At 31.6% G+C, this 25535-nt stretch overlaps 1 protein-coding gene across 3 annotated transcripts in view; it reads left to right on the plus strand.

Moving 5' to 3' along the window:
• LOC113520284 (FK506-binding protein 5-like) overlaps nt 1-11740 on the plus strand; it is a 44121-nt gene extending 32381 nt beyond the window's left edge. For 2 of the 3 annotated variants that reach the window (XM_026905561.3, XM_031914594.2), the window contains exons 3-4: nt 5950-8798; nt 9713-11740. In XM_026905561.3, the coding sequence (XP_026761362.2) occupies nt 5950-8798; nt 9713-9821 (2958 nt within the window). In that variant the 3' untranslated portion in view covers nt 9822-11740. Of the gene's footprint in view, nt 1-4470; nt 4779-4918; nt 5685-5949; nt 8799-9712 lie in introns of those variants that run through there. The other variant, XM_026905559.3, reaches the window with a different exon arrangement.
• Nucleotides 11741-25535: the final 13795 nt, after the last annotated feature.

Here is a 25535-nt window from a genome sequence, read left to right on the forward strand (position 1 = left end):
TTTTTGTGGAACATAATGTTAAATAATTATCTTGATTAATGAAAATCACGAAGTAGAGATATAACATAAATAAAGATAAAATCTCCTATGGGAATAATACTAGTAATAATACCTACAGTATGGTCTAGTTTTCAACTATAAAGATATCAATCAATCAATCATCTTTATTCATATACATCTGTTACAGATTCTTATGATACGTCAATTTATAATTATAATAATTACTATATAAAATAATATTAATTTAAAAAATTACAATAATTACATTTACAATACAATTCACATTAATACAATATTCAAATCCATAATATATAACATAATATATAATATTATTGTATTATATATCAATTTAACATATGAAATGTTTTATATTTTTAATAACGATTTTTTATTCTAGATTTAGTTTATTTTTTACATAATACTAAAAATTACTCTGCATTTGACTTATTCAGAAAATTTTAAATCACTTATGACCTATTTGTGGTATTTGCAAAGGATTTTATGGACACGCCGCATTCTTGAAGATTGAATCCATAATATTCACAACCTACATTCTTGTAAGTTAGGAATGCATTACACATTATATTAGTAGTGAGAAAGCTCGGTAAGTTACCTGGTAAGATTTTCTCGCAACGTAAATGTCTTAAGAGTGAAAATAACAGTTTTAACTTTAAGTTTTCACAGTCAGTAAGTTTTTGCGAGCTGTTTTTCTTAATATTCTTTTGTATTTTCATTTTTATTTCAAAGTGGAAAATATGCTTTTAGTTGTTAACTTCTTGTTTGAGTTGTATTAAATGTATTTTCAGGCGCTTATTCTGGCGTTGTGCCTGGACATTGTTTTAAGACTTCCGATTTTTTTATACACCTATCTATAGTACAAAAATAGATTTATTTTTCGTAATGGATAGAGAAATTCAGAGCGCATATCTTTGTCAAATTTAATATTGAAAATTAGAATGACAGTACATGAATGAATGGAAAAAACTCTTAATTGTTTAAAGAATAATACAGATTATTCCCTTTAACAAATGATACAAATTATATAGATTTATTTTATTTTTTTAAAATTAATACTTAATTACATAAACTTAATTGCATATTATTGTTAATAATTATTGAAGTGTAAACATTTGAGTTCTCGCTTTAAATGAACTGAAAGATATTTGAAACCATTGCATTTACGAATCATTCCAACGGAATTGTCAGAAGATAAAATATTTCAATGTAATATATTTCGAACTAAGAGAATTCTTGCTCTTAGTATTTTTGTGTAATAGTTTTAAAAGTGGATCAGTGGTGCATTAAATCGTTAATCATAGAAGAAGGTAGAAATATATCTACCACTTGAAGTTTATATTTGTTTCGTATATGCTTTTGAAGTTTTTAATTTTTAACACAAAATTCCAAAGCTTTGTTGTTAGGTCGAGAATTTTAAGAATCTTATTTCACTTTTTAATTTAAAATTTAACTATTACCCGCGGCTTTGTGTGCATGATGTTGTTTTTCCGTTAAGTAGAAATTTAAAAATCCTTTCTTAAAAATCGTTTTGGCTGTGCGTAAATTTTTATGACTGTGTGATGGTCAGGGCAAACAATTTTATAAGTGTACAGAAAATTATGTTCAGAATCGTTTAATTGTTTTAAAAAATTGAAAGAAGGTTTTTTTGTGCCTGAATCTAGTTGTCTCATTATTAACAGTAGTCGTTAAGATATTATATTTATTAACAGTATTATCTACATTATTTACAAAGGAATGAATTAAGTAAATCCAAACCATTTAAAAACGTAATTTCTTACAAATTAAATTAATATATATCTTTATTTTCTGGCACAAAAATTTAATTTAATATTTACACATATATATATATATATATTAGGATGGAGAGACATCCGCCATTTTGATTGACACTAACTGTACAAATGACGTGTGAAGATCGTTAAATAACTGTCAAAGAGATTTCCTTATTGTGTTGTTTTTGTTTAGAAATTCATATACATATATTATGAAATTTAATGAATTTGTTACTTTTGGACATATAGAACCGCCATCTAGACAACTAATAGGAATAAATATCTTTTTTCTTAATGTATTATATACATATTAAAAAAAGGAAAATGTAACGTCTTAACAAAATTTTAGGGAAGTAAAAACATTAATTGATTTTATTTTTAGACATCACATCTAAAAATAAAATATAACATTAATGTGACATAAAGTAACTATCATAAAAAGTAATTAAAAACATTTTTGTGACAATAAATTACACAGTGAATTAATTTTCTCCTTTTTCCCTAATAATCTTTATATTTTTCCAATTTTTCGAGAGACTGGGCTTAATATAAAAAATCTCTTTTGTCAGGTATATTTTTATGATAAGTCCTTTCTTATATTTGATTGTAAATACGATATCAGTCTCGTCCGAGCGTGTAATCCGTCAAGCTGTTTAGGCGACACGAAGTGGCAAAAAGCCGGAATTCCAGATATATACCGGAAAAACAATATCTTCCCCTATGCGGTCGTCAGGTAGTAGGAAAACAATTTTAATATTGTACTCTTATTTCAATATGCTTAAGTGGAATTTCGTTAAAATATAGTATAAATAAAAATTAATGTAGTGTAAATTTAAATATTACGCATATAGGTAATTCGTTGTAACTTATGGTAGTTGTTATGGATGCCATAAACATAGTATGATGTTACTATTTATTTTATTTTGTTGCTGTTTATCTATTTAATTTTCATTAATGAGATAATTTCAATAAAAATTGAAGCTTGAATTTCAGGAATGAATGTGGTGGTATGGAAGAATGTGGTGGTATTGGTAGATATCACCTCAACTACTATCAAGTAGTTGAGGTGATATCAATCGGAGACTTGTCTATGCTGAACCATTCATTCTCAGCTTACAAACTTATTAAAGAATCAATTTAAGAATTCTTATAGAGATAATCGTCGAAATCGGCGCACATACTCTTTAAACATACACAAAAAATATTGAAATGAATAATGAATAGAAAACCTTTTTCGAGTTATGTACAATACAAAAATCTTATCGTATTTCTTAAAGTACGAGTAGATACTTGTAGAAACTTGTAGAGATTAGTGTCCAAATTGAAAGGAATTATTTATGGATACCTTTTGTTCTGAAGTAAGGAGCTTCACTATCGCTATCTCTATATTATTGCTGAGTTTTAAAAATTTAAACATATTGTACTATTATTTTTGTGAAGTACTCGAAATTTTAGATATTTTTTAGATGAGTATTTTTTTTAAATATCAATGCTATACAATATGCAATTGCTAATTTTAAGTTTGGTCAGTATTAAAATATAATTATATTTTATCGAAATAGCTTAGTATTTATACATTTAAAAAAGCGAATGTGTAAATATATAACGATGTCTTTCTCGTAGTAAACGATGTACTTTTATTGACGCTTATAAATGTAGGTGTACATCCATATAATACGAATCGTCATAAACTTCGTCATGTAAATATAATAAATTATTTTCATGTACATGTACGCAATAAGGAATGGTGGATACGAATGTAATGTAACATATCGTAATATCAGCCATTTTGGTGGATGCGAGCAATATCGAATCAGAATGTTTTGGTGTCGAGCCAACTGTAATAGCAGCATGATATTTGGACGAGCTTCTATGCCGATTGTAAATCTCTAGTTAAAGCACTTCTTAAACAAATATTTTCTTTTAGCACTGGATGAGTTCCTTAAGATGGAATTAAGATTTAATACAAGACCACGTTGACTTTGTTACCTACTATGGCATCGAAAGATGACGATTGTGTTTGAATATGGTGTAAAAGCCTGATATTGAAATGGACTTATTTCTATTAAATATTTGCAGACTAATTCTATTAGACAACTTAGAGATTCACAATGTAATTTTTAAACGACTTTTACAAACTGCTTCTTAACTAGATTTCTAAGAATTTAGTCAATATTTGTATTTTATTGATAATATCTTATCAAAAGCGAAATACTGAAATACTCTTATTATAATTACAATAAGAATAAAGATTTATTAAAAAATAATGTAAGAATTCATATTGCAGAAATTAATAGAAATTAAATTGATAGCGTCTATTATTTTCAGGATATAAAATAAATTCTCCTAACTGACTTAAAAAGTTAATTGTGAAATTTACTATAAATTGAAACTTATAACTGGATAACGAAAATATTTGTTTATTGTTTAAAAAGAGACTACGTTGATCTACTTAGAGAGTATATATTATTGGAGATATAAAAATGATGCATTAATTATTATTAATATATACACGGATGTAGGTATAAGCATGAATTAAGTGAAGGCACAGGTAGCGCAGATTCTCAATAAATGAAAATGTGACGGTGACGGAAGTGCACCCTGTTGTTTTGACGATTCGCTCAAGACAAATTGTAGACTAGGCGCCCGTTCATATTGGGGTCGCGACCAAAATACATGGCGGCGCGGTGTAGACGGCAGTAGGCGGCAGGCGGCGCACGCGCCGACCGCGCGCACCACCTCCCGTATTCAAATGTACCGGCTCATTTACTACCGCGCTATATTTAACCGCTGCGTCCAGATTAATATCTGCATGTTCCGCCAAAAAAAAGTGAAACCATTCGACAAGAAACCAGTGATGTGAAAATTGATCTATAAGTATCTTTACAGTGACAGTTCTAAATGTGTGGAACCGTAAACACGGCCGATCTATAAATTATTGCAACACGGGAAGTAAATATATTCTGTTTGCTGTTAACATCGGTCCTCGTGAGTATCTCATATCTATTTTTTAACGTTTTGTCAAAATGCCAAATCGCGTCCAGTAATAATACGATTCCAGTGTTATAAAATTTTTAATATTGTCCATGATATAACTTCTTAAATAATGTGAGTAAAATATATTTCAGCACAATGAATCCACCGTCAGCTTTGCATGGCGCGATGAGCCGGGAACGTAAACCATTCACTTACACACCAGGTGGATTAGACCTTTCTGAAATCAAATCAGAGCGCATGGCTAAAAGGTTAATGAGGAATGCTATGAATCAAGGAGTACCCGAAGTACCAATACAGCAAATACAATCGCCGCCAACGCCATCTACTCCGGTTGTTGTTCCGAACTATAATTGCTTACCGGTTCAAGTTTTTCCTACAATCAATTTACCAGCTAATCCGAAGTCTCTATTAAGAACAAGAAGTAATCCTGATCAGCCTAGGAATCCACCAATACAGAAAATACCGCCTCCAGCGCAGTTTAGAAATGATACGATTTCCGATAAAATAGAAAATAGTGTGCCTTTTTATCCGCATACTAATAATTCTATTCAAAATAGACCTGCTTCTATGTATGAATATAATACAGTATCAAACAACAACAATACATCACGAAGGCTAAGTTACGGCACAGACCAATACACGTCGCCTTTGCTGCCCGAGATCAGTTATGAAGCTGAATACTTTCAAGTTTCGCCAAAAACAAATTGTAGTATTAATAATAATACACCACTAACTTCTTGTCCAGAGAGCATAGAAGATACTAAATTGATATCAGACGAAAATTTAGAAAACATTACTACGAATTTCGTTATTCAACCTATATCAGACACGAGTCCATTACCTACACCAATAGTATCAAAGCCTGTTGAAGACGAAGCAGCATCTGTTGATAAACAGGTTTACTTAAAATTACTGTATACTTATTATATCTATATTTATATTTCTGTTTATATAGTCTGCTATATCTACTTAATATATGTACAGTATTAAAGAGATATAAATAAAGTAAATATATATATAACAATAGTGAGTGTATATAACTTTTATATTAAACTTAATAATAAATTAATAATTGTAAAATATTGAGTTTTGTTATTTATATTAATTGTAAGATTTTTTAAATAATTTTGAGTTTATTAATTGATTATCTTTTATTTTTCAGAGAGAAGTCAAAGTTGTTAAGAAACAAGTAAAGAAAGAACAAAAAGTTGAAAGTAGTGAACAGAATGGTGAAGCAAATACAGAGGCTGATTTGTCAGTAAAATTGCCAACGAAGAAGTCAGCAGCCAAGACTGAAACAAAAGTAGAAGTAAATAAAACAGTTTTACCTGATGGTACTGTGGAAGAAGTTAAAGTAACTACAACAAAAACAACAATTGATGGAAAAACAGAAATTAAAACGAAAACAGAAAAAAGGATTATACCAAAAGAAGAAACCGAAGAAGAAATAGAAGAAGAAGAAGAGGAACAAGAAGAAGAAAATGATGTTGAAGTTGAAGAAGTGGAAGAAAAAAATATTGAAGAGCCTAAAAAAGTTGTCAAAACCATTGTAAAAGAATCTCCAGTTGTAGCAAACGGACAAAAAGAAACAATTGTGAAAAAAGAAGAAAGTTCAACAACTACAACAAAAAAAGTTGTGGTTGTACAAAAAGAAGAGTCGGAGGAAGAAGAAGAAGAGGAGGAGGAAGAGATTGAAGAACCTGAACCAGTTGTCGTAAAGAAACCACCGACACCTAAACCAGAAATCGAAGAAGAAGAGGAAGAAGAAGAAGAAGAAGTTATTGAACACACAAAAGAAGAAAGGAAATCTGAATCTAAGGTTGAAGACAAGAAAGTGAAAGCGGAAGAGACTGTTGTTGTTAAAACAGATAACAAGGAAAAAGTTTCGCAAAAACAAGAAGAAGAGGAAGAAGAAGCTGAAGAAGAATATGAAGAAACAAAGAAAAAAGGAGAACAAATTGTAAGAAAAGAAGTTGTAGAAGAAAAAACAGCCGTTAAAGAAAGTAAAGAAGAGCCGCAGGAAGATGAAGAGTCAGAGTATACTGAGGAAGAATATGAATCAGAAAACGAAGAAGTTATTAAAGATAGTAATGTAAAGGAAACAATACCTACTTCTAAAGAAAATGAAAAAATAGAACCTAAAGAAGAAAAGCCCGCGGCAACGGAAGACAAGTCAGAACAACCAAAATCTCAGCCAGAACAATCATCACCGCAACAACCGCAGGCGGCACAGCCAGCATCTAAACCGGATCAACCCATTTCTCAACCAGAACAAAAGGTTCCATTAAGAGAGCCTTCTATTCCTCTTGACAAAGTTGAAGAAGTTGAAATTAAGCCCATTGGCGCATCTAGTGAAGTAATTTCAAAATCACACTCAGAAAATACTGAAATCATTAAAAGTACTAATCAACAACCAACAGGACCTTTAAGTACACAGACAGAGTATAATAGAATTGAAAATATTGTTACAGTGAATCGTACTACAAAGACATTGGATCATAGCTATGAACAGTTGACACAGCAAGGTGTACCTACAGTTAAAACTTATTTTCCACCTAACAGAGAAAGAATTGATGCAATTCCTCAACCTGCGAGACCGTATCAACCCATATATACTCCTGATTCAACGGCAGAAAGACGTCATAGTTTGCTTTTGGATAGGTTAAGTGTAGAACGTCAAGTTCCTTCATCGGATATTTACCAAAATACTTACCAATATTCTAACCAAACCTATGACCAACAAAGACAATGGTCTCAAGAGCCTCAGTCTGAGGTCCTTAACGTTAGTAATGTAAAACCTAGCAAAATAACAAATCAGCAATGGTATCAGCAAAGTAATAGAGAAAACGTTATCTATAATAATGTTACACCGTCTGCTCCATATAGTCAACCGTGGGCGCAATCTCAACCTCAATCTCAACCTCCGCCTCAACCTCAACCTCAATATCAACCTTTATACACAGACTCCATTACACAAGAACGAACTAACAATACGTATCAGCAAAACAATTATCCAACTTATGTACCTAAACCAACTAACTGGGCGAGTAGTAATGTTGATAGCTTACCAAGTATTAATACACAGTCCAACCAGTACTCGTTTCTTTCCAAGGATTCATCAGAAAGTTATCAAACATCAACACAGCAATACTCTTCTTCTTATGTGCCGCCTCCGTGGGAACAGGATTCAAGCTACGTAGCAGATACTTCTAATCAAAATTATTATCAACCTCCCCCATTATCTAGTTCATATACTGTCAATGCAAATCCTGGTTGGAAACCGGCACCACCGAACAAATTTTCTAAAAGTGCTCCCACATCATACATACCACCAGCTCCTAACCAGTCATTTGTGAAACGCGCAAACATTGGTGCAGAACCTCCAAAAATACCTGGAAGAAAGACATATTATAGCGAATATGAAAGACGTTACATAACTGTGCCTGAGTCTACCTATATTCCAAGTGAAACTAAGTTCCAACCACAGCCAGATCCTTCGCCTCAGTATTATTACGATAACAATGAACCAAGGGAACCAGTTGAACACGAATGGCGTAAAGAGCTAAGAGAATTCACGGAAAAGACAAGTCAATTTGAACACACAACCGAGTCTTCTGTAAAACCTCCTTGGGAAGAGGATTCAAAATATGGAAAGACTCCGTCTACATATACGCCTACTCCGACTTGGAGCCAAACATTGCGACCTCGTTCATGGCGAGAAAGAAGTTTTGAATCCGAATATGTTGGTTCTCAAGAGTATCCAAGAACCAATACTTTAGGAAGAGGTCGACCTTTAAGCTCTTATGGAACAGGAGTGGATGCTCCTATCCCTGAAAGACCTAGAGGTGTGTCGGTAGACAGATATAATCCAAATAACTACAACTCACCGATACCTTCGGAACACCCGCCTGTACAAACGCATACATTGGTGCCAACACCTCCTGCTAAGGGTTACCACAATCCAAACGTGCCTGCCTACCACACTAATACTCGTGCTTCAGCTGAACCTAGGTAAGTAAATTATTGTTTTATTCATTTAAAGTTAGAAAACGTATCTCATTGGTCCTTACTATATCAGAGAAAAACTTTGTACAAAAGTCGTTTGCTTGGGTACCTATTTCTTAATCGTGTTTCTGCTGGGAAGCAGTTATGTTTGCATGGCTGTGTTTCAGTTTAAAGGATAGGATATGAGAGTGAAATCACAGGGCGTATAGTTATAATATCTTAATCATCAGAAATGGCTACGCATAAAGGATGTCATGGACGACATAGTATACTCTTTGATGTTTATACTGTCTATAGGTGACGGTTACTACTTTCCATCAGGTAGCCAGTTAGCTTTATTGCTATTCTAAGTTATATAAAAAACTACCATATGTATATGTAACATAAACTGTTCTAAGATCCTATCAAAAGTAAATTCGCTCAGGAATTCTTGTTCTAGTTACTACATATGTATAATCCTACATATGTACTGTATTTCTACATTATTTCTTTCTGTGTACTATATTTCATTTAAATACATTTAGGCGTTTGAGTATGATTAAGTAAATTGAACATGTTGTGTGCTATATATTTGTAGGTCGAACTTTAAATTTGATGAATTTTCATTTTGATGGACCACCTAGAAGTGGTATACTTTTTTGGATTTTTTACCTAAAATCCACACTTAGTATGCGTAAATTTATAAGTAAAAGGTAGTAATTTTGTAATAAAAATATCTTACATTTTATTTAATATTTGTTTGTATTTTTGTCATTCGGACAAAATAAAGAATATTATCAACTAATTTTCAATCTCAAGATAATCTGAATTCTGATATTTTTTGTAGTCGTATAAATTCAAAGAAAATTTCAGAGAATCCATTCCAGTGTTATTTAATTTGAAAAGCAAAAAGTTTATGAACATTCATGCTTTAATTTCAGAGAGCATTCGGCAATTCCACAGCCACGTTTGTGGGGGGAGGCACGCGGTACTCCGATTCAGTCGAGGTCCTTCAAATACCTCCAGTGGATAACTGGCACGGAAGATTAAATGAGTAGACGTATAATTAATTTTAAGCCTTATTGTTACTTATTAAAGATGGAAATTTTATGTGAGTGGCGACGATAGCTTATTTTTACGAGAATACCTTCGTAACGATCCCAAAATTCTTGACCGAATTCGAAGAGATTATTCGAAGACAAAAATAACGCTATTATTAAAGCGGCTGCGGTATTTGTAATGGTTGTAAAAAATTTGAATTCGACGGAAACGATAGTTCGATTGTATAGTATGTAAATTTAGTTTAAGTTAGTTATTTGTTAGTTTTTAACTTTTTCTTACATTTGTCTGCAATTAATTTTCTTTATCTTCATAATGTACTGTTTTTTACGGACCTTATTATACGTACAATGCGAATTTTAGAAATTTGTGCAATGTTTTTTTTTTTCACTTACTAATCGAATTTAATTTATGATTATCGTTAGAGACTATTAAAATTAACGCAGTCTCTGTTGTGGTCAATAATGTTGCACATGTGATATTACTATGCAATTGTTCGCTAAACTAGTCATTTGAGACACATATTGTCGCTAGTCTTAATTGTATAGCATCTAGAACTATAAATACATGCATTTCTGCTTCAATTTTATACACTAATTTGATACTTATTTTGCTATAAGACTATCTTAATACATCATCGTTATTTAATCGGTTTTAATGTATTTATCAGTAATAAAAAACATTGCGAGTTTTTGCTAACAAAAATCCGTATTATGTTTTGGTTTACTATTATAATTTATTTAAATAACCTTATAATTTCAATTTTCTATTAGTTACCAAATTTATTTATTCATTACCAAATAACAAACTACAAATGTGTGAAACAAGTTCCTCTCTTAGGATAGGTATTTATTCATTTCTTTAATCATCATGACTTTTCTACCAAATTCATTATATAGACGGACCAATTTGTGATGTGATCACTGATTCGATTTGTCACTATTTCACAAAGATTCGATTATGTCATCTGAACCCCTTGTCATGATGGTCGGTGGAAACTTTTGTGTTTAACAATTTTAGTATGATAATGAGATTCTTTATTGTTCCAACTAAGATTGACTACAAATATAGTACTAATAGTAAACAAAATAAACATCATGATGATCATGTTACTTAATTAGTTTAATCTATTGACTGTATTTAAACATTTACAATATAAAGCACCTTTGGTATAATTTGTTAAAATAACCATAATTTTTTAAGAGGCATAACTTATATCACATTTAAAATAATTAATTAAACAATTTTGAGAATAATCTTTTACCACACTGCATCTACACTGACAAAAAACACTATTTGTATATGAAATGACACACACAAAATATGTCATGTGCACGTTCTAACATATTAAAAGCTTTACATCACTTTTGAGTAAACTCTTCAAAAAGCATTTTATAATTTTATTGCGAAGGTTATATAAATTACTTTTCAGTTATAAAATTATGTTCTTGCTGGTTTGACAAAGAAAAATATTTACTAAAGGCGCTTTCTATTGTATCATCTGAAATTCTGAGACCAGCATGTTACTGGGTGCAATGTTTTTAGATCAGTTTTAATGGTTCTTTTATATGCATCAATAGTCTTTTATATACATCAAATACACTTTATGATTTCATTGTAATTTATTATATCATTATTATTATTTATTAAATTATTAATATTAAATGAAATATTGATGATATTTGCTAGTTTACTAGGATATTAACAATGTGTATTATAGTGGATAATGTAAGAACATGGGTTTTATTTATTTACATTGGTATATTTAGTTTGATTGTCTCGACTATTATTTGTCTTAATTTAAAAACTTATGCATGGTCCATTAAAACTATACGTTGTTTTTTTTATAAACTTTGTCACTTGTGAAATTATTGTTGAGTTTTATTTAATAAAAAGCTAAAACAATTAAATATGTTCGAATTATTATTATTTGTTTTCTAATATAAATAGGCATAACCTGTTACTTTGTTCAAATTTAATTCGAATTAACTCATACAAGTGTGATTGAGTAACAAACACTTAAATAGATTTACAAAAATTTATAATGTTAATAGAAAATATGGGAATGTCTATTCTGACATTATTCATTACGTTTTTTTTTTGATAGGTGAAAATGGAATGGCAGCCCTGCCTGCGCTGACTGTATACGCTGGTGGCAGTGAAGGGTGATCGATAAGAATGAAAAAAGGCCAATTTTGATAAATTTATCATGATGGGCTACATCAAGAGGAATTAATCAGGAATTAACGATGATAATTCCCAGGGAGAACCGCGTGGAGGTCGACCTAGTTAGGTATATTGCTAGCAATGGGATTCTTAGTCTCCATTACTAACAATTCCTTTCATTACGTTACGTATATCGAATTGAATATAAAAGTTATGGAAGTTTAATAAGGTATCCTTATTAAATTTAATCCTCTAATCACCATATAGGAAATTGTCTTAACCCATCAACGTCCCATTGCTGGGAGCGAAATGGTATAGTTTTCCTTGTCTAATGGTTTATGGTGCGTTATTCCTTAAGCGCCTTTATGTTTATAGGCGACGAATACTATTTTCCATCAGGTGGGTCGTCAGCTTGTTTGCAATTCAAGGATGCATAAAATAAATCGGATATCACAAACAAGCCAGTTACTATTTATTAAAAGATTTTAATAATATCTATATATACAAATGAAGTATCATTTGTGTATATAGATATAATCGACATCTTAGAATATTAATTTGACATTGACACCCATAGAACCTCTTGCTCGTTGCTATTTCTAAGGAGTTTTTAGTTATATTTTTATATTTTGACTATATATATATATATATATATATATATATATATATATATATATATATATATATATATATATATATATATATATATTCTCTTTGTTCTTTAAATAGGAGCAGTATAGAATTAGTGGTGACAGTGTTACCTACCTTTATTAAAATTTATTCAAAAAGACGTCTGTTTGGCTTAGATGAACAAGTGGGTATCTATAATTTATTTATGTCAGCTTTACTCAAGTTTTACGCGAGTAGTACTGTGAGTGTTACTCGCAACAAAGTTGGTGAACCGCACTCATGAATAAGGACTCCTATTGAGTTTGAAACTAGTCGGACATCCCGAATTTTAAACGTAAGTGAAGGATTGCAATACAGAATGATTCATGACAGTTATTGATTTATATGCTTTTGTACATTCACTTATAGTATAGATACTAGGTTATACCAAAATGTACACAGGCGGACTTATCCCTTCAAGGGATTTCTTCCAGTCAACCTTGAGAACCCAAAAGGAGTAAGTATTTATAAGGTTAGTATAAAAAGCATATAGGTATATACAAATATATACACATATAAACATAAACAAATATATATAAACATAGAATAACTATTATGTATATATATATATATATATATATATATATATATATATATATATATATATATATATATATATATATATATATAACTCAATTGTCAATTGTATTGTAAAATCTTTTTGATTGAGCTTTGAAGGCATGAACTGTCTGCGTCATTCTGGTATCAGTTATTATTCGGCAACCGAGTCTCTATTGTGGAATCGGCGCCAAATTTTGCTACATGGTAAATATTCGAATTTAGGCGTGCTACATGCAGACAGACTATTTGCGGTTGAACGCAGTATACCGATTTGTCTACAGCGTAGGTATTCATATGTCTATAGACATAGAAAAATCTTGTTAAGTCTACAAAGTCTATTTGTAAGTTAGTTATGAGAAGAAAAATGGAATATACAATGAAAAAGTTACCTACAATGGTATGAAGTTGCGAAACCAAGTCAAGCAATTGAGTAATAAGTACGGTCGTATATTTCCTCGAAGCAACTCAAAGCATTTTTAAGCCCCACAAGGTGCAACAAAGATGAAGTTCTACAACAAAGACAAGCCTTACAACACAGATTTATATTTTAGTTGTAAAATATGAATGAATAAATACCACTAATTATTTACTGGTATTACATTCATTAATTCTTATTTAAGTTTCCAAAATACATACTTCACTCTATTACTGTTTATAAAACTTCCTACAAGAATGTCTTCTTTTCACTGACTTTTTTTTTCTTACATATAAAAATTAAGATAGTATCAATCAAATTTTGGCAATAAATTTGTAAAAAATGGGTAAAATATAAAATTTAAAATCAGAGAAAAATATAAAAAAGTTTAAATAATTTTATAAAAATAAAGATATATAAAAATGAAAAAAACATTATTTTTTTATTTTTTATAAAATTTATGTTTAATATTTACGTAATTTAAACTAATAATATAAAGGGGAAATATTCATTTTTATATTTTCAATGATAAACTTATGATATTTAAACGATTTAAAAAATTCTTTTACCTATAGAAAGCTATGTTATCAGTTAGTAATATGGACTGTATTTTATTTAAAAAAAATTAGAGATCTTCATTCTATCTGTCAGTGTGAAACTAGGACAAGTTGCTAGTTGAAAAATAAATTAACACTTTTTCGCACTTAATTCCATGTAATTTCACGCTGCAAATCCTTTTAGTTGAATCGCATGCAAGTCTGCGGTCACGTACAAGCACAAATAAGGATATACGCCTTCCTTCCCTCCCTTTCACCCCTGCCGGGCCCCGGAAACCGTAAAAATCTCTCTTTAGAATAGCGGAACAACGAAACCCTCTCTTCCAACACCAAACTACTCAACGCTTAGACCACGTATCTCCTTGGAGCGTTGGCACATTATGCTCTAGCTTAAAATGCACAGATTTAACCCCACACGAGGCTGCATAAGGTGATACGAGGTTTTACTTTCATTCCCTTTTTATTTTACACCTTTAATCTGAAAAATGCATTAGTTCGATTTTAAAAGATTAGTGTAGGGACTTTTTTAGCGCTGGGTTTATATTTTAGTGTAGGTTTCTATCAATAAATACATTGAATGTCAAGATTTAAGGCTCAGTACTCGTGATACAGTAAGCTCAAAATTATAATTTAGTTAATTTTGTAATCTGTCTTAAAGTACATTCATGTGAGCGTCATCGGTTTGATTGTTGACCAGGAGCCTGTTATTTTAAAAATACTAGACACAGTAAACAAACACTATGATTACATAAGACATTCAAATGATAAAGGAATTAACCATTTTAAACCTTAAATACAAATATGATCAGTTGAAAGTCGAGTGCCACATACAATACGACAAGTAGACTAACTATAAAATAAATATTCAGTCAAAAAAACAATCTGCAAAACCATGAATTGGTTTAAGTTTGTAATTTTATTGATGATTATATTAAAATGTTGAATATTAGAAAAATGATCACCTAAAATTACTTAATTCATTTATTACTTAATTTAATTTAATACTATTATTTCTTTTTTTATTGACCTTTTGTTTTTAGATTTTTTTTTAAATTAGGTATTTGCTTACTACACACTCAGCGTTATCAATTATTCATTTACAATTCTTTTATTTACAATCGAGATATTGTAATAGGCACTAAGGTAACAAAGTACGAAACAGCATAATACAAAAGTGCAAGAGAACAAACAATTCGAAAGAAATCTTATATCAAACCACTTGGCCGGCGTGTCTTATTCTATAAGATATTGTTTTTTTTTTCATAAGAGACCTGTGTACAGTAATAAGACTTTAATGTTATTATAATACGAGTAATTATATAACTATATATTTTTTTAAATATACCACTAGCCTTTTAAATCACTGTCAGAAATTGGACTCTAACAGAATGATCTTTCAAGAATATTTTATATTTAATCACTCGAAGAAAACGTTACAGAACTGTCGTTCGTATGCCAAGAAAATGAAATGTAAGTGTAACGAATTGTACACAGAACAAAAAAAAATCAGTAATAGTTACAAAACGCAAGGAACATCAAACGACACCAAAGTAAAATAACAATAACCAGTAGTTCAGTTTTTCCAATTGTTTTCCCAAACAACTGTTTTTATGAAATTTAGAAACAGAGTAGAATAATAGCTAGAAGAAGACTTTTTACAAAATTGTTTGTACAGTTACTTTTATCTCACTTGTGACACTGTTGCCTAGTGTGTGTGCTGGCATAGACATGTTTGGTTTTGAAGATTGAGATATGACAGTGAAATTACTGGGTTTGGAAGCATAATATCATGGTACTCTGGAATGGCAAGACATGAGGTAAAAATATAATGCTCAGTAGTTCAATTTTCTTTTATGAACTGCTAGCCCCTAGAATCAGCCTTTGTTCGAAGGCATATCTATATCAGATCTATATCTGAAAACGGAGAAGGGAGGAGGTAAATTCTAGTCCTTATTCTGATAAAGTGTACAATAATCATAATATATTCTGTGATATCCATGGAGTTGTTCATATCTATTTAGTAATGGGGTTTAGCAACCTTATTTCGTACTCCACGCGGTTCTCCCTAGAAACCATCTTAATTAATTTTTGTGGAATGCATATCACCTGCTTTCATCCTTATCTATTATCCTTTACTGGTGCCTTTCTAGCGTATACTGATAGCGCAAGCAGGGAATTCCTAGATTATATATAAAAAAATCTGTCAGGTGGGTTATCAGTTTGTTTTCCACTTTAGGTCATATAAAAATAAACGAAGGAAATAGGTAGTTAATATATCAATAAGGTGTATCAAAAAGGTTAAATTTCCTTACTTCGTTGGTTACTTATTTCATGTTGTCTTTTAGCATCTACTAATGTTGAAGTTACAAAACTGAGTATTTTGTTTTCCAGCTATACCTAGGGCAGTATCCAAATTTGTGTCTAGCAAGTTGAACGAATGATATTAAAAATAATTGTTTTATTTCAATACCAATCATTTACATATATATAGGAAACTATATTGGTTTCATTATTTTAATCAGGCTCTATTTGCTTAAAATCTCGTTAAGATGGAGTGGAAATACTTCTTGGTTACTTTCACCACGATTAAACAGACAGGCTGACTGGCGCCCAGCCAGCGCATCCATCACTCGCTGAAACCGCTGTTGTTATCCAATTATTACCTCATGCACCATGGTACAAGATTAGCATCATTTCTCTGCATTGAAAGTTATGGGCGTAACTCCAGTTCCGTAATGGGTACTTAAGTAAAAAACGTACTTTTCTGCAGTAGATTCATTGATATTCAAAACTTTTAAACCTCGATCAGTTGATGTATTGGGTTTATTTAGTAATATTTATAAAAGAAATTCAATAACTTAGAAATCTTACATTTGAGTATTATTGATAGAGGTTCCTTTCTATTCAATTCTGATACCCATATATCTGTTATTACTGTGAATCGAGAGATTTACACGTCGATTAAGATGCCTTCAATGCTTTGAACTAGGTTATAAATTTTTATACCTTGCTTCGTGTAGGGTATTTCTAAAAATATGCGAAGTCCAAGTGATTATTTTTTAGATTTTAATTGGCAGTTTTCCGAGCACACTAGTATAAATTTTCATCTTGGTTTCGGCAATTATCCGCACATTTTTTATTCTGTTGTCTCTGACTGCACAACTATTGTTGAAAAAAATCTATATCACTGAAATTTTGAAGATGTCAAGGACCTAGTTAGTAACCGGTATGTTACTGTAATTGACCTTGTTGATGATTACGTGGCACTTAGTGTCATAGAGTATAATATAATAGAGCAAGTTTTATTATGATAATAAAAAAAAATCTTGGCGTTAAGGACGTTCGTAGGCTACTGTAGTCGTTTGTCATTAGACGGGCCGTATCCTTATTTGCAACAATATAAGAAATGATTTGAAAAACATTATTTCAGTTCTATTAGACGATCACTTCATTAGTGTCCGTCATAGTAATTACATCTACATTCAGCATTTCAACATAGCACGTGCGAACATGATCCAGACAAAAATCCTAATAAAGCGTCTAGTCCCCTGTGGAAGTTCGTTATCCCCCGTCGAGAAGGGCCTATTATCGTCGAAGAGAAAAGAAATACCCAAAATTGCCCTAATGTAAACCCAAAGCGTGGAAGTATTCGGATTTTCGGACTGTTTGATAGAGGTCAGGTTGAAGGATTTATGATTAAGCCAGAACTCATCTGGCAGCTCTGCTTGTTTTTTTTTCTAACATATTTTAAGCAACTTCAAAAATAAGATTCTAATTTCGCCCGTGTACTTTATTTATGTTAAGCGATATCTCAACTCTTTACGTGAATTTTGAGATAATTTTGAGAACTATTTTTACAATGAATAAGGTCGTAAATCATATGTTAGTCTCATTACAATTTTATCGTGATTTAGTTGAATTTCAACTTTTATTTTTTCTAAGAAACGAGATGTAATAGAGACTTGCGGCTCCGTTACTAGCTATATTCTAATGTAAACTACTGTAGTTAAAACCTGGTGAATCCATCACGACAGGCCAATATTCATAAAAAAAATCTATAATAGAAAAAAAAAACATCAACATCTGTATATGTATTTTTGAAACTTTAAATGTAGACTTATTTCTAGACATGGCTATCCATTAAGAAAGAAATCCTTTTAATTCTCGTGGGAATGAAAGATAACGGATTCGTGTGGGGAATAACTTTAGTTTTTTTTTTATGTATGTTTCTTAGAAATGCGAAGCTGTATAATAAGCTAGTAGATTTAAACTATTTAGATATAATATTACTTGTATATTATAAATATGTATTTAGGTATAATAACTGCAAAACAAACAAAAATTAATTTCATGTACTTAAAGAACAACGAGTATATAAAATTATTTGTATATTAATACAAGATATATTTTTAATTGTCTTTCCATGATATCTAGAATAAACATTATTTAGCTTAGAGAAATATAATAATTTGAGTCCCACCAAACTCATATTAATTCAGATGAAACGTTAATTCAGATTCGAACTACTGAAAGTGGTCTAGTTTCTAATAAATTTCAAATAAAATTACTTTCATTAAATATTTATTAAAAAAATCTATTTAAATATTACGTTGCTACACACACAGATACAGTCTTCAAACTTATAATACTCCAATTTTTGCGTCGGAGTCTCGAAATAATTAAAACCAAGATAAAGTATAATTAAATACTTGTAAATGAACGAAGGCCTCTAAAGACAAATCGCGACTAATTCGAGTAAACTCCATTTATTAGGTAAGTGTTGAACGAGTTGCGAATGACAGGCCGCCTTTGGGAAATCTTCTGGAATCCAATTAAAGTCGAAGGGCGGTTGTTGGAACCTTCCTACGTATCGTCGATAGCCGAGAATCGAAGGGAAACACTCACAATGTCATACAATAGACCCTTTAGGTCCCTCGAGACTTCAGTCGTGTATTTATGGGAATCAAAAGATAGGGTTTCGTTCTTCATGGCAGTTGGAATAACTTTTGTGTTGTTCTTCTTTTAAAATGATATTGGATCAGATGTTTTGTTTTGGTATTTTATGATACGTAAAAGGAGATGTTTTTAGAATGTACGATGCATGGGCCCAGTCAATGTACACTATTATATAAAAAAGTTAATACCAACCATATTCGAATTTAATATATTTTTTTTTATTTTAGTTTCTGGAACAAATAATATTGTTATTTGTAAAATTTCTACATTTTTTATACAATTTAAAATAGCAAGCAAGTTCCCTTTAATGGAAAGTGTATCCGACGCCTGTATTTTTTTTATACAACTTAGAATGGCTAACAAGCTGACGGCCTACCTGATGGAAAGTGGTAACCATCGCCTATAGACATGAACAGTACCATGGACATAACAGAGTATACTGTTTCGCCCATAATACCCCCCATGCATTGCTATTCCTGAGGACTCAGATATCATTCCTCTGTACCCTGTAAATTCACGTCATATTCCACCCTTTAAACCGAAACACAGCCATGCAAACACAATATATGTTGTACGTCTATACAATACTATAAAAATGCATTAGTATCTCACTACTGTGGGTATCTCTCCCCATTTGAGGAAAATAGTAGCTTAGTTTTACCATCAGAGCAGAGAGGTTTGGTAAAGGTTTATTTTGGGTTTCTCTTCATTTGCGTTGATACAATATGCTGGCCATACTTGGTTCTAACGGCATCCTTAGTATAAACAGAAGTGGCGACATCTTTTTATCCATAGGAGAAATACAGTGACAAATATTATTCCCATTTAAATCATCCTTAATGGGAGATAATCGAAAGATTCAGTAAAATGGATGACCAACAGCGCAGCTACAATTGGATACTTTGAAACTAAATCTCTATGTATACAACTGTACGGGCGAAGCGCGACAATAAGCTGGCGATTCCAAAGCCGATTATAGCTGCTATCTAAACGTCCAGTGTTGTGCTGTCAAACAGCAAGGCTCCGCTGCTGTGTCTACATTGAGATTGCTGTGAATTTGTCGCTTTACACTCACTGCTATTTACTATAATGTCAATTAGAACATTTAAATTTAAGAATCTTATATTATTTACTACATGTATCTGCATAGATTTTTTTGTCCTCTATTTGCCTGGTTGATGTTTTCTTGTTGGGTTAAACATTATTCTAACTCTCAAGTTGGAGCTAATGGTATGTATTTGTAAAATTTCATAAAATTTAAGGGTGAGAGTGACGAATTTTATAGAATAAGATTTATTCAACTTGGAATGACAAATAAAAGACTTTAGTATATTTTAGTCATCAATCAATCATCACGGATGATGATACCCTTTGTTATTTTACACTATTATTGAGAAAGTTATAGTGTACTTAGTTAAAGTACAGTTAAGTATATAAAAAACCACTGTCAGTTTATGGCTGCCATATTATTTGTTTTATAGTGTCATGCACGCATGTAATATATAGGCTTTGCTTTAAAATTTAAGACGAAATGAGTTCCTTTTTATAAAAATCTATTTATTCGCTTAAGATACATATTCCGTCAAAAATACATGCTATAAGCATAAACCCAAAAACTTCACTCTTTTTCTTCTGAGAAAGTATCAGCTAATCTAAATGAATGCCTTATATACTATCGTCATATCTATAATATCTATTTCTTATCTTGTCGCTTGTCTGATTTATCTATATCTTGCTTGTATGAAATGAAATCATTGTTCTTATTCTCAGAAGAACTACATACAATAGAAGACGATTTCAGTAGAAATTCTTTGTGTTCATTTAGTGTATAATGTTCCAATATGTGACCTAATCAGACTCGGGAGACATTTCGTCTATATTGATTCTTATATGACAGCCAATAACGATTAGTATAGATTGCAGTTATATATATACATGAAAATTGGAAGGAATTTGATTGAATAAAAGTGCTATTTCCATGTCATAGTAGCAGAACGAACATACCTTTTTTGCTGTTAGTGGTCATTATTGTGATTTTTATAAATATACTCGTATCTGTTTAAAATAATATAAAAAAGAGAAAATAGTTGGTTGTTGTTTGTAATGTATAAATTCCAAAAAATACTTAATCAAATTTAAAAATTCTTTCATATGAGTATAAAATGCCATGTGGTTCCGACAGAGAATGGGCCACTTCTTCCTTTCCTGTGGGTGTCGTAAAAATCGACTAAGGGAGGGCGAGGGATGGGCAGCAGCGTCCCTCTTAAAACATGTCTAAGGCCTGATTGCAGTTGCCAACCCGCCTGCCAAACGTGGCAACTACTGGCAAAACCATCCAAGATGGAGGCTTATGTTCAGCAGTGGACAGTTAAGAGCTGATATGATGATGATGAGTGTGGGCTGATTTATAACTTAATTCGTTAAGAAAATACATGTACATGTACAAGAACACATGTACAAGAAGAGCAAAAGACCGGACCGGGGCGGCAGTACTACCTCTCATTAAAGCTTTTTAAAAAAAATATAATAATTGCGTAAGAGATCTGTTTGAATAGAAGCATTTGGCATTCCATTGTTTCTGCCTATCTTAATGGGAGATAGGCGTAACAGATGTGTATGTATGTAATAATTGTTGAATAAAGTAAGGTTATTTAAAAAAAAAGTCTATATAACTCAGCTACAATAGCTTCTAAAATTAAAAATAAGCCATGAAATACAGAAATTTCACCTTTCTCTTTAAGACAGAAAAAGAAATCTAATTTAAAACAGATGCTACACACATTACATGGAGAAAGAAAACAGAAACTAAAATGAAATTAAATCAAACACACTCTGAAAATTCTCATATAAAAACCTTTTCGCCGAGTTATTAGAATGTGTGAACAAAATAAAGTGAATGGCGTTGCTGGCAACTTTGAAAATTTCGTTTCGTTCTTGGACCCAAAAATAGTTAACAGAATTAAGCTGAGTGAACGCGGGCAGAATTCCGACGAGTTTCTAATGAACCGTCAGTTGAGAATTTCTACATCCACGGCGTAATATGAGGAGCAGTCGACACTAAAAAATAATAACTCTGGACGTATGTAATCCAAGCAGTGGAGTCGGTAAGTTTCGTGTATGTATACACTTTATATTAGGTACAGTCTCCACTCGCGTTATACTACGCAACATTGTGTAGTAAGCAGTACTTGTAGATACAATTTTCTAGCGTCATAGGTTTTATTTTTGAAGTCACTTTAAAGGTCCATGCTATTATTTTAGAAAAGATTTCATCTGAGAAAAAACATCAAAATCAGTCTTAAATAAAAATGGCGAAAGTATCTTGTAAAATATACATATAAAAAACTTTAGAAATGTAAAAACAATTTTTTTATTATCGTAAGTTAATTAAAGATATTATATTTTGTAAATATCAAATAGCTTATTTTTTTGTATCATTTCCATTGAAAGTACCGGAGTATTTGTACCGGACCGCCCTAAACTCATATAGAGGCGATCAGTTAAGAAAGAGTCTACAAAGTCTACATTACTGGTCTCTTTTCAAATCAGATGTAAGTTGCTGAAACCAGTGAATATGTTACACAGAGCCATCTAGTTCTAAACAAAGTAGAGTTTATACTGTGCTTACCAGATAGCTCATAGTTATCATTCTCATATCAGCCCTTAACTGTTCACTGTTGACCATAAGCCTTCTCTATAAGAAAAGCTTTGCCAGTAGTTGCCACGCTTGACACGTAGGTTGGCAAGCGCAATTAGGCTTTTAGAGATGTTTTAAAAGGTACGCTGCTGTCCACTCCTCTACAATTAAGTTCCGTTAAACGCTTTTTACGACATCCACGGGAAAGGAAGGGGTGGCCCTTTCTATGGTGGGACCTACACGGTGATTAGCGGAGTTAGCTCATAGTAATACTGAAATACTTTCAAACATCCTGACCATTACTGTCAAACATACGAATAGATACAAATGTTAATATTGTGCGAGCATCGAACCTGCGACTATTAGAAGGTGAAGCAGTCTGCTATACCACTAATGTCACCAAGACGGAAAAGCTAACTGTATTTAATTGACTGTTGCCATTATAAAACTGGCACTCGACTGGCACACATTTTGTGTAGCACATTTGAATTCAACCCGACTATTACCGTCTCTCGTATTAATTAGGTTTGTTTGCGTTTACGACCACCAGAGAAGTTGCTCGGAAATTTAAATTGACATAAAGTTCTGTAGGTTAAATGTGAACTGACGGTTTAGTAAGCTATTAAAATAGGTAGACTTACGTCAGCTTTGAGAAATAAACTGATGTGGCAAAGAGCTCACATCCAACGCACTGAGGTTTTTTTTTTTTAAATTGATTAGGTATTTTTTTTTCATTTAAGAGTTTCCTCTTGTCGGTGCAACTAATTCATGCATTTTCCTCCAGCCAGATTAGGTACTTATATTTTAAGATTTTTTTGATGTATCAGTGAAATTACTGGATATGGAAAGATGATGCCCTCTGGATCAAACATCTATTAGGGCAAGTTAGGAACATCTTAAATTAATGAGTTTCTATGAAACAATGTATGAATATGGAGAAAGCCAGAGTGGTTGTTGTAGTTTGGATTTTAAATGAACTCCTTTAATACTTTTTTGTTATACTTAAGTATTGAAAGTTACCGAGATAGTATATCCAGATAGAGTCACATGGATGATCTATAGTTTCTGTCTATCTCAAAGAGTAAAGGTGTGAGAATAATAATAGTAATAAGAAGAGTACGTATATACACGTGAAAACATAAGCCTCTGGAACTATAATAAAAATTTTAACCTTTTTACTGAAAATCCTCCTATTTCCATGCAATCTCTGAATATGTCTATGTCCAACTAGATGTGTTGAAAGCAAGACAAAAATGCACTCGATATATTGGCATCACAAAATCTGTCTGTGAAGCTTCGAATTTAAAAAATTGGAGGAACTCAACAATCCTGCACTGTGAAGCGTCAAAGCGTCAAAGAGGTGTCCAATTTTGCACACAACTGACACGATAGTGTTCTAACATGATGCCAACCAACGGACATTTGTTTGTATGATATGTAAATAACTATTTTCATGTTAAAACTAGTTTATCTTCGCAATTCAACATAGATTTTGGAAGTAGGTAACCACTTTTAGACAGCGTATCAAAATAAAACATACGTTTTTATGTAAAATCTTCATGAATACTGTCGTGAAAATTGTATGTAATTTGGTGCAGTTTTTTTGCGTGATGCTGGTACATAAAAGACGAAAAAAATGATTATTATGGACGCTCTTGATTGCTCTTATTTAGACACATTATACGGATATTAGCCGTGTGCTTTCGACATAAAATAGGCCACCCCTTTTTTTCCCGTGGGTGTCGTAAAAGAAGACTAAGCGAGAGCGAGAGATGGGCAGCAGGTCCCTCTAAAAACATCTCCAAAGTCTAACTGCGGTTGCCAATCCGCTTGCCAAGTGTGATAACTACAGGCAAAACCCATCAAGGGAATGCTTATGTTCAGCAGTTATGGTATGGTATAATAACATGGATCTTTATGAAATATCTTCTATGTATATACAGACGTCGTTTTTTATAATTTTATAATATTAATAAGACATAGTTTACTCTTGTTTTAGTACAACATTAATTATGTGACTTTAGTTGTTGTTATTGCTGTCAACTTATTTTTTTCTCTCAAAATTATTATTTTCAAAAGTAGTCTGTCTTCTGTTAATTATTTTATTTTATTCATTAAAATATATCTACCTCTGTACTTATTTTCCAAGTAGTGGGCGCATGAAATTGCTTTCATGAAGCCTTTTTGCTTTTAAGAACAATTTTGAGAGCTGGAAATTATTGCTTAATTATTATTTCACCCAACATATTTTTAAAGGTCATTTCATTTGTTAATTAAATTAAATTATATTATTATTATATATATATATATATTGCTTTGTGGTCCCGGTGTAGAATGAACCGCCCCATCCATTCCCGTGAGTGTCGTAAAAGGAAATTTAATAGTCGAGAGATGGGCAGCAGCTACCCTCTTAAAACATCACCAAAGCCTAACTGCGGTTGCCAACCTGCCTGCTAAGCGTACTAACTTTTGGCAAAACCTTTCTTATGGAGGAGGCCTATTTTCAACAGTGGACTGATATGGTGATATTATTATTAGTATTATGGTGAAATTATTGATTAACAATTTTATTTTTCAAAATCATAACTTATATCCTTATCAATATCTGAGTGAGTATGTTTGTTAGTTTATAATGCCATAATGGCTTAACCAATAATTGCGAAATTTGGAATGGAGAACGAAGGTTAATTTTTAACCTGGTCTGTAGACATATCCCTGTCACGCGGGTGAAGCCGCGGGAAAAC

The sequence above is a fragment of the Galleria mellonella genome, unplaced genomic scaffold (assembly GCF_026898425.1).
Source record: "Galleria mellonella isolate WM207_F2 unplaced genomic scaffold, CSIRO_AGI_GalMel_v1 utg40, whole genome shotgun sequence".
In the NCBI taxonomy this organism is placed as follows: domain Eukaryota; kingdom Metazoa; phylum Arthropoda; class Insecta; order Lepidoptera; family Pyralidae; genus Galleria; species Galleria mellonella.